This window comes from Trachurus trachurus (assembly GCF_905171665.1).
Source record: "Trachurus trachurus genome assembly, chromosome: 14".
NCBI classification, from domain to species: domain Eukaryota; kingdom Metazoa; phylum Chordata; class Actinopteri; order Carangiformes; family Carangidae; genus Trachurus; species Trachurus trachurus.
Window position 1 is genome coordinate 2,198,082 of NC_139903.1, and position 15,032 is coordinate 2,213,113.

At 39.9% G+C, this 15,032-nt stretch overlaps 1 protein-coding gene across 3 annotated transcripts in view; it reads right to left on the minus strand.

Moving 5' to 3' along the window:
- Positions 1–310: 310 nt before the first annotated feature.
- The window catches only part of aff4 (AF4/FMR2 family, member 4), a 57,626-nt gene continuing 42,904 nt past the window's right edge, over positions 311–15,032 (minus strand). For 2 of the 3 annotated variants that reach the window (XM_083986403.1, XM_083986401.1), the window contains exons 13-22: positions 14,776–14,858; positions 13,023–13,254; positions 11,431–11,528; positions 9,927–9,990; positions 7,807–7,952; positions 6,683–6,754; positions 6,397–6,490; positions 5,407–5,450; positions 2,328–2,545; positions 311–1,571 (exon numbers count right to left, since the gene is read on the minus strand). In XM_083986403.1, the coding sequence (XP_083842529.1) occupies positions 1,444–1,571; positions 2,328–2,545; positions 5,407–5,450; positions 6,397–6,490; positions 6,683–6,754; positions 7,807–7,952; positions 9,927–9,990; positions 11,431–11,528; positions 13,023–13,254; positions 14,776–14,858 (1,179 nt within the window). In that variant the 3' untranslated portion in view covers positions 311–1,443. The remainder of the gene's footprint in view (positions 1,572–2,327; positions 2,546–5,406; positions 5,451–6,396; positions 6,491–6,682; positions 6,755–7,806; positions 7,953–9,926; positions 9,991–11,430; positions 11,529–13,022; positions 13,255–14,775; positions 14,859–15,032) is intronic. The other variant, XM_083986402.1, reaches the window with a different exon arrangement.

Genomic DNA, 15,032 nt, shown 5'->3' on the forward strand with positions numbered 1-15,032 from the left:
AAAAAAAGAAGGATTTTGATGCAAAAACATATTTGAGACCCACAAAATTGCATTTGAACCCTTTGTTCTGTGATTGAAAAGGTTTTTTTTGATTTAAGTGAGTTATTATTTGATTGAAAATAGCTTTTTTGTTTAATCAACTTTTTTTGATTGAATAATAACGACACAATTTAAATATCCTACCCATAATATGACCCAAATACCAAAAAAAATCCCCCCAAATATATTTTCAATCAAATAATAACTCACCTCAATCAAAAAAAAAAAAAAAGGGTTCAAATGCAATTTTTTGGGTCTCAAATCCTTTTTTTCTTTGATTGAAATGTTTTGCTTTTGATTGAAGTTAAGTTTGTTTTTGATTGAAAATAGCTTTTTTGTTTAAATCACCTTTTTTTTTTTGGGGATTGAATAATAAAAGACACAAATGTAGCTCCATAGAGTTAAAACGAGGACTTCACTTAGAAATGTGCAATAAAAACATAATAATTAATCACTACCAGCTTCCGTTCACTGTATAAAAACTAAATGGATAAAATGAAACTGTGGCTTTAGCAAAAAATAATAATAATAATTATAATAATAATTCAGATATGACGAGTGACCGTTTGTTTTCCTGTAGCTCACATACAAGGCACAAAAATGATAAAGAGAAACCTTCATTTTAAAGCACCTTTGGTGTTTTTTATGGGAGGTACTTTGGTGAAACTAAAGTCCAAAAAAAAAAGAAAAAAGAAAAAGAAAAAGTTTAAAAAGCCAAAAAAGTCGCCTAGAAACCAACAAACCCCAGTTTTTTTTTTTTTAGTTTTAGTGTATTCACAATAAATAATGAATTCATCCAGCGTTTCCATGCCAACGAGATAAAAACATGGCCTCCGCAGATTCCTGTTGTAAGAATGAATGCCAATATCATCATCATAATAATAATATAGAGATATAGAAGAGGAAGTGAGTTACTATGGCGATCAGCTCTGTCGCAGCGTCTCCCTGTGTTGCTGTTGGTGCCGTCCAGATGTTGTTGTTGTTGACAGATGTTGTCGTCGTTGTTTCTAAGTTGCTCAGTGTTTTTTTTTTGTGTTTTTTTTTTGGCAAAGCTGGTGTAGAAATGGACACAGTGCTGAGATCAGTCTGAGAAGTCTGTCACCTGTGTGGACGTGGAGGACCAGAGGTGGACTGAGTGTGTGTCTGTCTGTGTGTAGATGTAGGTGTAGATGTGTAGATGTGTAGGTAGGTGTGTGTGTGTGTGTGTGCATACAGTACATAATTATTCATCATCTGTCGTCACAGGCGTCGTCGTCGTCATGCGTGTGTCCTTGAGCACATGTTGCAGAGGCTGAGGTGGTGGCTGTGTGTAAGAGTGTGTAGTAAGTAAGTCATAAGAGTGTGTGTATATGTGTGTGTGTGTGTGTGGAAGCCGTGTGTGCGTGTGCGGAGGTTAACCCCTCGTTAGGGAATCAGTTTAGCGTCCAGGCGCAGCCAGTGGAGACCCTGACGAGTGTAACGCACCAGTTCTGTCATGCTGCTGGTGTTGAAGATCAGAGGAGTCATCGCCTTGTCCAGCTCCAGGAAGAAGTCTGAGGGACACACACACACACACACACAGTCGTCAGCATTTTATAATCATCAGTTAAACTGTTTAACTTTATTGCCTTTAGTGAACATTAACAGACGATAAAACATCGTAAAAGAAAACAAAGAATCATCTTGAGGTTTGTTCTCATCTGTCACACAGAGACAGAACTGTATAAATGTAGAGCACATCGACTTTATCTAGGTCTCTAACTCTGAAAAAAGGATATTTAAAGCAACAAATGAATAAAAATAAACCAAAATGTACATTTTGGGTCCTCCTTCTCATAAAAACAGGTACTTTTAGCTGTAACCGTGCCGTCATATATTCCTAATTCCATAACATTCAACAGTAACTCGTGCTGCTGCTGCACTGCAAAAACTCAAAATCTTTCCAAGAATATGTCTTATTTCTTGTCAAAATGTCTAATTTCTAGGCAAAACTAAACTCTTTCCACTTTAAATAAGACTCAACACCTAAAAATGTACTTGTTTTTAGATCATTTTCACTTGAAATAAGTAGAAAAATCTGCCAGTGAAAGCAAGATTTTTGTGCTCGTTATAAGGAAGAAAAACTTGCTCCACTATCAGATTATTTCAAGTGAAAATCTGCTTGAAAGAAGTAAAAAGTGTCTAAAAACAAGCTGCTTTTTAATGTGATGAGTCTTATTTTACGTATAAAGAGATTTGTTTTGACTAGAAATGACATTTTGACTAGAAATAAGACAAATATTCTTGGTTTTTCCAGTGTGTGTCTGTACCTTTCTGCTCCTTGGACAGCTGCTCCGCCTGGTCCCACACCTCGGTGGCGTACAGGAAGTTGGAGGTGACCTGGACGTAGCTGGCCGCCATCTGGTGGATGCGTTGAGGTATGGTGACGGACGAGCTGGCGCTGCTGCTGCTGCTGACCGTCGAGTAGCCGCTGGCCGAGCCCGGGGACAGTTTGGGGGACACGGGGGACGGCATTCCCACCGCCTTACTGCTCCACACCGAGACAAAGAGACAGAGTTAGTTAGTTAGTTTCATTTATTGCATGGTGTTCAGTGCCCCAGTTGCATTAGGAATAAAGGAATTTTAAAAAATATTACGATTTGCCCTTGGTACTTTGTAACGTCTACCAGAGGGAAGAAGTTCAAACTCTAAAATCACATAAAAAGCAGCTTGTTTTTAGACACTTTTTACTTCTTTCAAGCAGATTTTCACTTGAAATAAGTAGAAAAATCTGATAGTGGAGCAAGTTTTTCTTTCTTATTACAACTTTTATTACAAAGATTAGGATGAAGATTTTATTCTGTGGGTAATGGGGGCGGGACTAGATAAGATTTAGCTTCTCCCGCTTTCCCTTTCGGCCATGTGTATTGTATTATTTAAACTAAGATGAAGTGTGATGATGATGATTTAATTGATTGAGTGGATGAGAGGGATCGTTTGCTATTTTGACAGCTTTTTTCCTATAAGCACTTCCTCGTACATACAACTTAATTGTTTCTGTCTTGTCCCTATGATTTTTTGAGGCAAGGTTTACTATTCTCTGCAGCTTGCTTCTTCCTTTAATGATTAGATTACCATAGCTACCACATTGCCATGTTAAAAGTTAAGATGCCCTCTATCAGGTTCTTATAAACTGTTTCCATAATGTGCTTACTCACTCTGAAGGAGTTGAGCTTGCGCAGTAGATGGAGACGTTGGTTACAGGTTTTAAAAATACAGTCTGTTTTTTCACTGAAATCTAGGTTACAATCAATATATGTACCTAGATATTTGAACTTGTCTACTACCTCTACAACTTGTCCCCTAATTATAAGGGGCTGCACAGACAGTGAGTTTACCGAGCACTGACTTCAGACCAGTTTCTCCTCTGGATCATGATGTTTAAAGCCCCAGTATGTAGGAATCCCCCCCATCTAGTGGTGCGGTTGCATATCTGAACGTATTCTTGATGTTGCATTCAGGTGAAACAAGTGGTCCGTCAGCACGAGGCAAAACAATACAGGCCTGACAATATGTTGTCATGGTGATGTGGTATTGTTTACCTGACCCACGTTTTACAGTCTTTTACCCTATTCGCACGGGATTAGTTTTACCTGGGGACCTCTGGTAATTTGTAATAATTGCGGAGGACGTCTGTGATCTTGATCCCGTGCGAATGCGCCATGTCAGTAATTTGTGAGGTAAAAAAAAAAAGAAAAAAAAGACCGACGTCCCGTGGTAAAACTAGTCCCGTGCCAATCTGCATCTCAGTAACTGAGGGGCATTTTTTGTTCTTCCCTGGTTGAAACCATAGCTACTGTACGGGTTGAAACATGGAGGCTGCGGTGGAAATTATGAGCGGCATTTTCGAAGGCGTTTTAGGTGCAAACACACGGGCTGGTATCGGTGCTGGAGACACATTTGAATAAACAGCTCAGATCCATAAAAAGAGTGAAATTTAGGAGGATATTGAGATGGATGACGGTGGCTTTCAACAGGCTTAATACAGATGCCATGACGGCCCGTTATTGCGACAACAACCAGAGTCCTGCACGGGTCCAATTTTGGAAACCCGCGCCCGCCCGCCCCGTTGGTTTTTAAGCCCGTGTCCCGACCCGTCACCCGTGATTATTTCTGATTACAACCCGGATCCGACCCGCCCGTCAATATTAAGACCCGCTGCCCGTTAGATCGCCGTCTTCACCGGCGATAACGGGGTACAGCTGTACTCTTTAGAAAAAAGAAAAAAGAAAAGAGAGAGGAAGGGGGGGGGGGCCGTACTCTTTCGCGGCTATTTCCGGAACGGAGAATGGTAGCGACATAATTCTTTTTTTAATGAAAGCAGGACACTTCAGCCTTTACATTGATCCCATCGGTGTGTTTGTAGCTTACCCAGAAGCCGAGCAGTCAAGCCATGACGGGCTAAACTCCAGGGAAAGCTGTGAGCGGTCACACGAGCGGCCAAAGATCGTTTATTTACATCAAGATGGCTGCTCTGTTGAGTGATAAAAAAAAAGATTTGCTACGCTGGTTCATGCAGCTGCGCGTGAGTTTTCCTCTGTAGGCCTACACACATACACCCGCGTACCCACCCGCGTTCATTTGAGTTCCGCCCGTGCCCGACCCGTGAATTTTCACAAGACAGTTTATCCACCCGTTGAACACCGTTTTTGCGGGGTACCCGTCGGATACCCGCAGGGATCTGACCCGATGCAGGACTCTGACAACAACTGCACTGTTGTGAAGTCACGTTGCTACTTTGACATTTTATTTACATTTGCTTCGCACATGGATGTGACAGCAGCAGATGTTACGATGTGCAGCTTTGACATCACATCGGAGCCTGAATGCCAGTAAATTCGAGTAAAAATACAGACTTCACTTATCCCGTGTGAATGCACCGCAAGAAACACAGACACGGGGGGGTAATTTACAAATCACCAGACGTCCCCAGGTAAAACTAACCCCGTGCGAACAGGGCTAAAGTGGAGTAAAATGACATCCGGTTGGTTTGCCGACGGCCGTCTGCCTGACTGCACCTGAATGCAACACCAGTGCCTCCGTCCTTCCTCACACTACACAGTGGTGACAGTTTTAACAGGCCGTTTCCGTGGTTACCTACGGTCACGATGCAACATGGCCGCCTCGGTTCGGTGCGTCGCCCACTTATGTATTTGTAACGACTTGTAACAACTCATTCTAAGGAACCAGAAAGCTTTCATTTGTAGCAGCTGTGATTCACCTTCAGTGAAATACGGATTTATGAAAGACATGTTTGATTTTTGGTAATAAAAAGCCAAATAAGTTACATACTGGGGCTTTAAATAATAAAGTTTTAGTGGAAACACAGATTCATCTTCAGTGACTTACTTTCCCATTCCAGGAGAGGGAGCCTGGGTGTTACTCAGTGAGTTCTGTCGACAACAAGAGGAGAGCAGAGGAACATTATGTACACACAGAGGAAGCAGCAATAATCCATTATTAAATCAATCCTAAACTATCTTGATAATCTAATAAACGGTTTGAGTAGTTTTTTTTAAAGAAAAAAGTCCAGATTCTCTGATTCCAGCTTCTTTAATGTGAATATTTCTGGTTTCTTTGTTCCTTTATGACAATAAACTGAGTCTCTCTTTGGTTTGTGGACAAAACAAGACATTTGAGGACGTCGTCTCAATTAAAATGTTTTCCATTCATCAGTATTAAAACAGTAAAGATAAGCAGGTTCTTATTCGCTAATCGAAAATTATCTTCGTTTTTACCTTATGTTTTTTTGTTTTTATGAGTGTACATTCAGTGGTAAATTGCTTTAGCTTTTGCACATGAATCATCGTGTATTGTCTTTCTGTTTTTTTATGTTGGAATAAAAAATTGTTAACAAAAAAGTATAAAAACATCTGGATATGAAACTAATAGAGATGTCCGACTTCATAACTCGTCGTTTTCCACCTTTTTAATGACATGAGTGGAGCCACAAACTGTTTATTTCTAATATTCTGTGTATTTTCTCATCTTTTAAGTTATGTGTAGGGACTACAGATGGAAATTAGCTGTGAGCTAAATCTGGTGCAACCATCTCCTCATTGTTTTCTGCAAATGATTACTGTAATTGCACACTGTCCCTTAATAAACTAAAAAACTAACTAATAAAACTAATATTCGATGAGCATCTATTGACATTATCATCATGGGTTGAGCTGCATGATTATTAAACTCTCTTCTTTAGTCTTATACTATTAACAGTGGCATCAAATGACCAGAAAAAGACAATTAAATAGTTAATTGCAATTATTATTTACTGTATATGGAAGTTAATCAACTAAAACTTCCTGGACGTGACGACGCTCGACCTACGGAACGTACCTTTAAGTGTTCGGTGAGTGTTTTGGAGTATTTTAGTGCGCTGTCTTTCCTCAGCTTGAAGAGCCGCAGGTAGAGGAGGGACTGGCATCGCAGGCTGGAGGGAGAGAGAGAGAGACACACACACACACACACGTCAATATTGACTTAAACACTCAGAGGAGACGATGACGACTCCTGTTCCTCATCAAACAGAGTTAAAGCTGTTTAACATGGTGTGTGTGTGTGTGTGTGTGTGTGTGTGTGTGTGTGTGTGTGTGTGTGTGTGTGTGTGTGTGTGTGTACGTACCAGAGCACAGCGAGCCTCTTGTCTGCTGAAGTAGCATCAGGAGCCATGTAGCTTTTTAACTTCATAGTGTATCTGACAGAAAAACAACAAGAACAACAACAACAGTTTGAGTTTTAGTAAAGGAACATTTCACAGTTTAATAATAAAACTCTCAGATCAAAACTTTCTTCTTCCTCGTTCCGACCAAACAACTCGACCACAGACTCTCCGACTCTGACCGGTGACGTGACTTCTACCACTTTCCACACGATCGGCAGCAGAACTCAACATGTGACAGCGGTGGGTTGCTTATTATGGGATGTGACAAGTTATATAGATCTACATCAATAGATCGATCCAGAATGAAAACTTGGTAACACTTTACTTGAATACGGGTTCATAAAACTGACATAACAGCTGTCGTAAACATCAATGAATGCTTCTGACAGTTGTTGTTAAGTGTCATTCGGTAAGTTATGTCACTTTTGATGCAAAGTTGACATTATTTGAGATGTTCCTTGTTATGAGAACTTGACATCATTTTTAAAGTTTGGTAATTAGGTCTGCTATGACAGGTTAAATTGTCTTTATGTCAAGTTGTCAGAACAAAAACATCTCAAACAATGTCAACTTTGCATCAAAAGTTACATAACTTACCGAATGACACTTAACCCCAGCTGTCATAAGTATTCATTGATGTTTATGACAGCTGTTATGTTATGACAATTTTATGAACCCGTATTTAAGTAAAGTGTTACCAAAAACGTCAATTAAATCCTTTGTAAAAATAAAAAGAAAGTAGAAAAATGAAAAAAAAAAGTGCTTTTATTTTGAAATTCCTCCTGCTACAGCTCTGCTGCACGTTCATATTTCATCTACAGAGACGTGATGTGTGTGAAGCTGATTAATTAAGATCTATAAATATTTAGTCTGAGAAGATTCACACTAAAATCTGCTTTAATGTAAAAACTTATTTTCTGAAAACTGTTTGATAGATCAATAAATCAATAAAAACGCGTTTCTATTTTAAAAACACAGATTGTTTTTAATTTTTAAGTCTGATTGAACTCAGAAATAAAAAAAAAAGTCAAATTATGTTTATTTTAAATGATACTTTAGTGTCTTTTTTTTGTGTTTTTACTCACTTGATGAGCTCCACGGTCTCGGCGTACATGGGGAACGGAGACTTGGCCTCTTGGGCGCTTTTCTCCAGAGCGTTTCCACACTCGATGAACGACACGACGGCGTCCAGGTAGTAGACGGCCTTCTCAAAACGGTCCAACTGGGACGACAACAAACGACAAGAGAGGACAAAGACAGAATCAAACCTCTGCTGGTGTTTTAATCTGATCGATCAGGTATCAATAAACATCTGGATTATTATTATTACATCCTCCTCATCTGGTTCTGCTGTGGAAACGGATGAACTCTAGTTCAGGTCTCGTACGACTCTGTGTCGATTATGTAAAAACCTGTTTGTCTGTGGCGTCTGTTTGTGGAGAATTATTAAAGGGATAGTTCACCCAAAATTGAAATTTCACTCATTATCTCCTCCCCCTCATGTGGACTAAGGGCTGGGAGAAGTTTCAGAGTCCTCCGTGGCTTCTCTGAGTTACAGGGGGTCTCGGCGTAGCAGTGCATGTCCATATAACGGTTGCAAATGGATACCAACTGTCTTCGTAACAAAAAGACACACCAAAAACCTCCATGTCTTGTATTGAAGCTTGTTTTGTAGCGGAAGCTCCTCTTCCCGGTTCGTCCAAATTTGACGAACCGGGAAGAGGAGCTTCAAGAAGCTTCTGCTACAAAACAAGCTTGAAATATAGACTTATTTAATTTTTTTCGGGAAAATTTTGCATGTCGGGGCTTCAATACAAGACGGACATTACATACGAGCAGCATGGAGGTATTTGGATGTTTTTTGGTGTGTATTTTTGTTACCAAGACAGTTGGTATCCATTTGCAACCGTCATATGGACATGCACTGCTACGCCGAGACCCCCTGTAACTCAGAGAAGCCACGGAGGACTCTGAAACTTCTCCCAGCCCTTAGTCCACATGAGGGGGAGGAGATCATGAGATAATGAAATTTCAATTTTGGGTGAACTATCCCTTTAACTTCATAACTACATAAAATAATGTGAAATCCCTTGTATTGTGGGAGTTGCAGGTGAACAGGTAAAAGCAGCATCAGGTGTCTCTTACTCGAGTGCGGGTCATGTAACCGACACCAGAGCTGCAGATAAAAATAACCACAAGCTCAAGTTACAGCGAACACGTAAAAGAAAGAAAAGAGTTCACATTTTCCTTTTCTTTAGCTCAAAAATACACACAGAGAGAAACTGGGTCATGAAGACTCAGGTCAGTTTCTCTCAATCGTTGGAATAAATACTCAACAATAATCAGGGCCGGCCCTAGGATGTTGGTGGCCCCCTAAACAAGGTTTTTGTTTGTGGCCCTGCACTCTAAGCACAAACACCAAATCACTGGTTAAAACTGAATACAGACGTGTTTGAGGCCATTTTCTCGACTTTTACATATTTTCTTAAATGTATCTTTTTAAGATACTTGCAGATGTAACAATACTCAAGTGTTTTATGTCTAAATATTAGAACCTCCGCTGTAAGCACACTGAGGCGAGTTTGTCCTACAACACTGTAGAAAGAAATAATTTAGGCCAAATGCTGGAAATTTGAGGTCTGTTTTTTGAAAAATGTCAAATCCCTTGTGAAAACACTCCTTCAGTCATGAGAATGAACTGTTTTGGTGCTTGAAATAGGATATGAATACAGTAATAGATAAGTGTAGAAAACAAGTCTAAAATGAAACTTTGTAAGATTGCTTTTTGAGCACAAATGTTGTCATTCTGCCGTTCTATTTTCACCAAATGTCTCAAATGTGAGATAAAAGAAGCTGAATATTGACTTCACATTACATATAAAGATCATAGCTGCACATGCAGACCTCAGGATGTTTAAATGACTTGATGAACCCCGGTACCTTTCTGATCATGTGGCCCCCCACCTAACGGCTGTGGCCCTAAACAACCACATAGAGGGTTTATGCCAGCGGCCGGCCCTGCCAATAATAAACGTCTTAATGAAATAAAGTGCATTAATTAATTCTCCATGCAAATGTCCAGACTGTGTTGTTAGTTGTTAGGACGTGCCTCTCTCTGTCTCGTGTCTTTGCGTGAAGACAAACGAGCTGCACGCCGTCGGTCTCTGGTTGCAGATGTAAATGAGCTGCAGGCTGCTGCTCTTACCAGTGCGTCTGCGTTGTGTTTGAGCTTCTTCGCCTCCTGTAAGTAGTGATCGGCTGAATGGACCCTGAAGCAAGAAAAGACAACACAACAACAGGTCAAACACACGGAGACATTTGAGACACCGAGGTGTTTCAGAAACAAACATTTATTACAAAAAACAGGTGTGGTGTCTCCTCCTCCTCTGTGTCTCTAACCCTCCTCTCCTCCATGTGCATTTGTTTCCAACAACAAAGCCGGTGATAAATCAATCCATGGAGCGGTGGATAAGGTTATTTATCATAATTTAGGCTCTGATCTTACAAGGTTGGTTTTCAGCCAAGAGACGCTCCATTCTCCCTGGAACTAGTTACAAGTCATTGGTTTAACCAGAACTAGGACTCTGGAGCTGGTAAATTAAAGGTCCAGTGTGTAAAATGGCAAAAAGTGACATCCAGTGTTCAGATTCTCGGTGACGGTGTCCTCCGAGGACAAAACAACTAGTTCACCATAGGACTGGGAGTATTTCAGAAGCATGGAGCGATGAGGTGAAGATCTAAACCATTTTACCACATGTCTGCTGTTTCCTCCTCCTCCTTCTTCTTATTCGTTGGTCTATTTATGAATGTGAAACTCTTGAAACGTGCTCTCTGACTGGCTGAATGGATACAAACATGGTGGCGCAAGATGGCGACACTCTCTAAAGCAAGACCCTTACTATATGTTAAAGGGACAACGAGGAGTTTCTCCATCGGCAGAACGAAAAATTCCGCGACAAAAAAAAAGTCTCATCTTAATGTGGATGAATCTACGTTACCACTTGTTAATGGTCCATTTTCTATAAATCTATGGTTTTTTCTCTATGGTTATTTTGTTATTATTAGTGGTGGTGGAAATGCTGGGCGAGCCGACCAGCGCTTCCTTACTTTCGGTTTTGCGGCGAGTCATGAGAATAACGCCGCCGAATCTCCGTTTATGGTGGGAACTACGACGGTATGTGATCGTCTTCCAACCTCTGACTTTAATTCTTGATGAATGAAAACATGAGTCTGTCTTGCACCGGTCAAAGAATTTCACGGTGCGGAGGCTCATAAATGTAGTGTGGAAACACTTCGCTTTTCCAAAACTCCTCGTTGTCCCTTTAAGAAGAATTATAAGGCTGCAAAAACCAAACAGGTTTTATTTTATAGCGATTATACACTTTTACTAATATATTCACGGGTCGTAGATTCAGATTTTAACAATAAACCTTGACTATTATTACACACTGGACCTTTAAAATGGAGCAGAGTTTAGTTCCTCTTTTAAAACAAAAGCGACGTTAAAACGAGCAGCCGGACTGAGCTGCTTCCTGACGAGCGTGATGATGCTTTTAAAATGGAAATTTACGTCACCTTTTGCTGCACATCTACCAGCAGCGACCCCCCCCCCCCCGACCCCCTACAGCTTCATGCATCAAAGGCAACTCTCTCTCTGCTGCTCCATATCCCACTGAGGGGTTATCCACAGTGGAAAGAGCTCCTCTTACCTGTCCTCAAACACCAGCTTGGATCTCTGAGACTTGCAGCCGTCCGTGGGGAGCGGCGGCACGGCCAGCTGGTTATCGCAGCCCTTTGAGGATTTCTCCTGCAGAGACGGAAACAGAGAGGGGAATAAAGTTTCGGGAATAAGAGGCTGCGCGGCCGTTTGAAGTTGTGGGATAAAGAAGAAGAAGTGGAGAGAATCAGAAGACGGCTGAAATACAACCTGCTCTCGGGATATATATGATATGTACATTATACAGTATATACATTTACACAGAGAGACCACTTTCACTAATGTTTCTTAAAAAGCTTCTCTACATGCAGCCAGTTGTGTTTTTAAATACCAAACACAACTCCTTCTTCTTAATGAGACTCTGATGAGGTCATCACCTGAACCACATCTGGTTTTATATGAAGATTATAAAATAAAAACCACTGCAGCGATTAAAAATTGACATTATCCAACCAAAATTTGATCTATAAACTCTTCCTAAGTTAAAATATCCGTGTTGTGTGGTTTAGGAATCAATACGAACATGTTTCCTTTGCATTATAAAACAATAATGAACAATAATTTAAACAATAATTTTCCGTATAGATGCCGGTTGGGATCTATACGGAAAATTATTGTCACAACTGTTTTCCTCCCTAAAGAAGATGAAAACCGTTGGTCAGACTCAGACTCAGGGTCCAACACGTACGGACGCATGTTTCTAAGACCGACCGGTTTGTATTTAACATCGAAGGGTAAACAAGAACACGTGGGTCTCCATGGAGACAGCCAATCAGAGGAAAGCAGCCTAAAACAAAGCGTTTCAGGAAGAGGCTGCAGAGCGGTGGAAGAGGGATTTTATTTCTTGACGTCAGTACGAGACAACAAGCTGAAAATCATGCAGGTGTTCAAACCTGACACAACGGTATGAAAAAGCTGCAGAATATGTCCCCTTTTTTATTATTTTAAACCAGTTGTCATTTTCTTCCCATAAATGATCCAGATGACAATATTTTTTATTTCATTTCTGGGGAATGTTGTCAGTGGTTTATAGAATAAAACAAAGATGTTAATTTTACTCAAAGACATAAAACCAGAGAAACTCATCATTTTAAATTGGTCTCTTAATTTTTCTAGTATCTATCTATCTATCTATCTATCTATCTCTTTATATCTATTTCTCTCTGTCATCTATCTATCTATCTATCTATCTATCTATCTATCTATCTATCTATCTATCTATCTATCTATCTATCTATCTATCTATCTATCTATCTATCTCTCTCTTTCTTTATATCTTATCTATCTTTTTATATCTATCTATCTATCCATCTATCTATCTAGATGTAAATAATACTTCTTCTGTCCAGCCACAGTGTAAACATTGTATTAGTGACTTTAATCATATTTAAAAGTCGTTACAGCTTCGTTTTCCCTCCTCCTCCTCCCTCGGGGGAATCACACTGCACAGTCGGCAAAGATGCACAAACGCTGCTCTCACACACACACACACACACCTGGCAGTATCCACACTGTTTGCCAGGTGTACACACACACACACACACACACACACAGCAGTAGATGGTTTGGTTTGGCCACACCCACCTTTCCGTCCCGTGTGCTGCGTCCCTTGTCGTCTCCTTTCCGGTGCTTGGTGGAGTTGCCCTTGGTGCTGTGGCTTCCCTCCTTCCCGCTTCCCGTCCCGCTGGACAGCGACGTGGACGACTGGCTCACCGTCCTCTTCCGGCTCGGATGCTCGGCCTTCGGCGTCCGCTGCAGCCCCGACATGGAGGGGGACGGCACCGGCTCCTCCTTCTTCTCCAGAGACCGCTTGGACCTGACGGGACATCAGTCATCAATATAATATAATATAATATAATATAATATAACACACTCAGGGTTCAATATAATATATATACATTCAGGCTTCCTACACATGTGAAAGTTAAATAAATGATCTAAATGACATTATTTTTATTTCAAATTTGGGAGAAACATCGTCAGTGGTTAACAGAATAAAACGAAAAATTTTCATTTTACTCAAACACATAACTATAAGTAGTAAAACCAGAGAAACTATCTATCTACCTACCTACCTACCTACCTACCTACCTACCTACCTACCTACCTACCTACCTACCTACCTACCTATCTATCTATCTGTCTGTTCTAGTTCAGGGTTCCTACACATTTGAAATTTCAAAATTACAGACTTTTTCCAGATTTCTCCATAAAAAAAATCAAATGATTTGTGACATTTGAGTAATTAGTATGTGAATCATGTAAATAAATAATGCAATTAATCGTTTTATTTGTTGTGTATGCCATTATGTCACAAATTGATTGTAGCGAGGTACAATAGCACATACTAATTAACTAAAAAAATCCATTCTCCATGTTTTTCCAGACCTGGAAATGTATAAAATTGCGTAGGAACTTTGTAAATTAAGTTAACACGTTAATTTTGGCGATTAATTTTAAACATTTAAAGCGCTCAAAATTTTTTTGACGCAATTAACATTGTTTTGTTTACTGTGTGCAGGCAAACCAACCAAACCGATGTAGTAAAGCAGCTAAAAGTTGTTTTAATTCCCTCTGTAGCGCTGTTAATACGTCACTTTATTAGGTTTTAGTATATTTTGATGTAAGAAAGCGACCGTTTACATCCTCAATCTGTGGTCAGTTTATCCAAATGACGCCTGTTTGCTCATTTTGGTCAACCTGCGTCGTCATCCCGGGGGAGAAAACCAGCAGATTAACTTACCCGCAGGTTTAAATCTTGGTCTCATTGATTAGTTGTTGAATGTTTGTTTAGTTGTTGATTACTTAGGTTGTTTGAATGAAAAGTGAAGCTTCTAAAAACTGTGTTCAAAGTTTAAAGAAAGCCATTAAAATAGTCTTTGAATTTAAATATGTTCTTTGTGTGTCTTCTGCATTAATTTGATGAATTTACACAAATAAATATTCCTTAGAAGCTTCATTCTTAAGTAGAAAAATGCAATTAATCCTTAATTGCGATAATTTTTTAATCGATTGACAGCCCTATAATAAATACAGACGATTTTAGCATTATGTAGTTGAACACATAACACGTTGTAGTTACATAATAAATGTAACAGAGCAGCGACGTCATTGGAATAAAGGTTAACGAGTGCAGCTTTGACTTTATGACGCTCGTTATTCTGAGTTTATTGGGTTTATTTAGTAAATCTTAAGAATAAAAGGAGAAAACAACATCTGTGGAAATTAAAGCTCTGCTGTCACGTCCAGTGTTGCAGAGGTTGTTTTTTTTGAGAGTGATGATGATGATGACGATGACGACGATGAACTGCAGGGGGAAAACAAGAGGAGAACTCACTCTTTACTGCTGTTTTTATGAGACAGAGGCTTCTCCTCCAGTTTGCATCTCTTGCTCTCTGGCTTGGCGCCTTCTTCATCGTTCTGCAGAAACAGAGACACAGAAAATTACATTAAAAAGTATTAAAAGACACATTAAAAAAGGAGCAGTGTGTGTGTGTTAAGTGTGTCAATGGACTGGCCCCACAAGCGATGTCACAGATTTTTACTAAATCAGACAACTGTGGGACAACGACAAGGAGCATGAGCAAGCAAAAC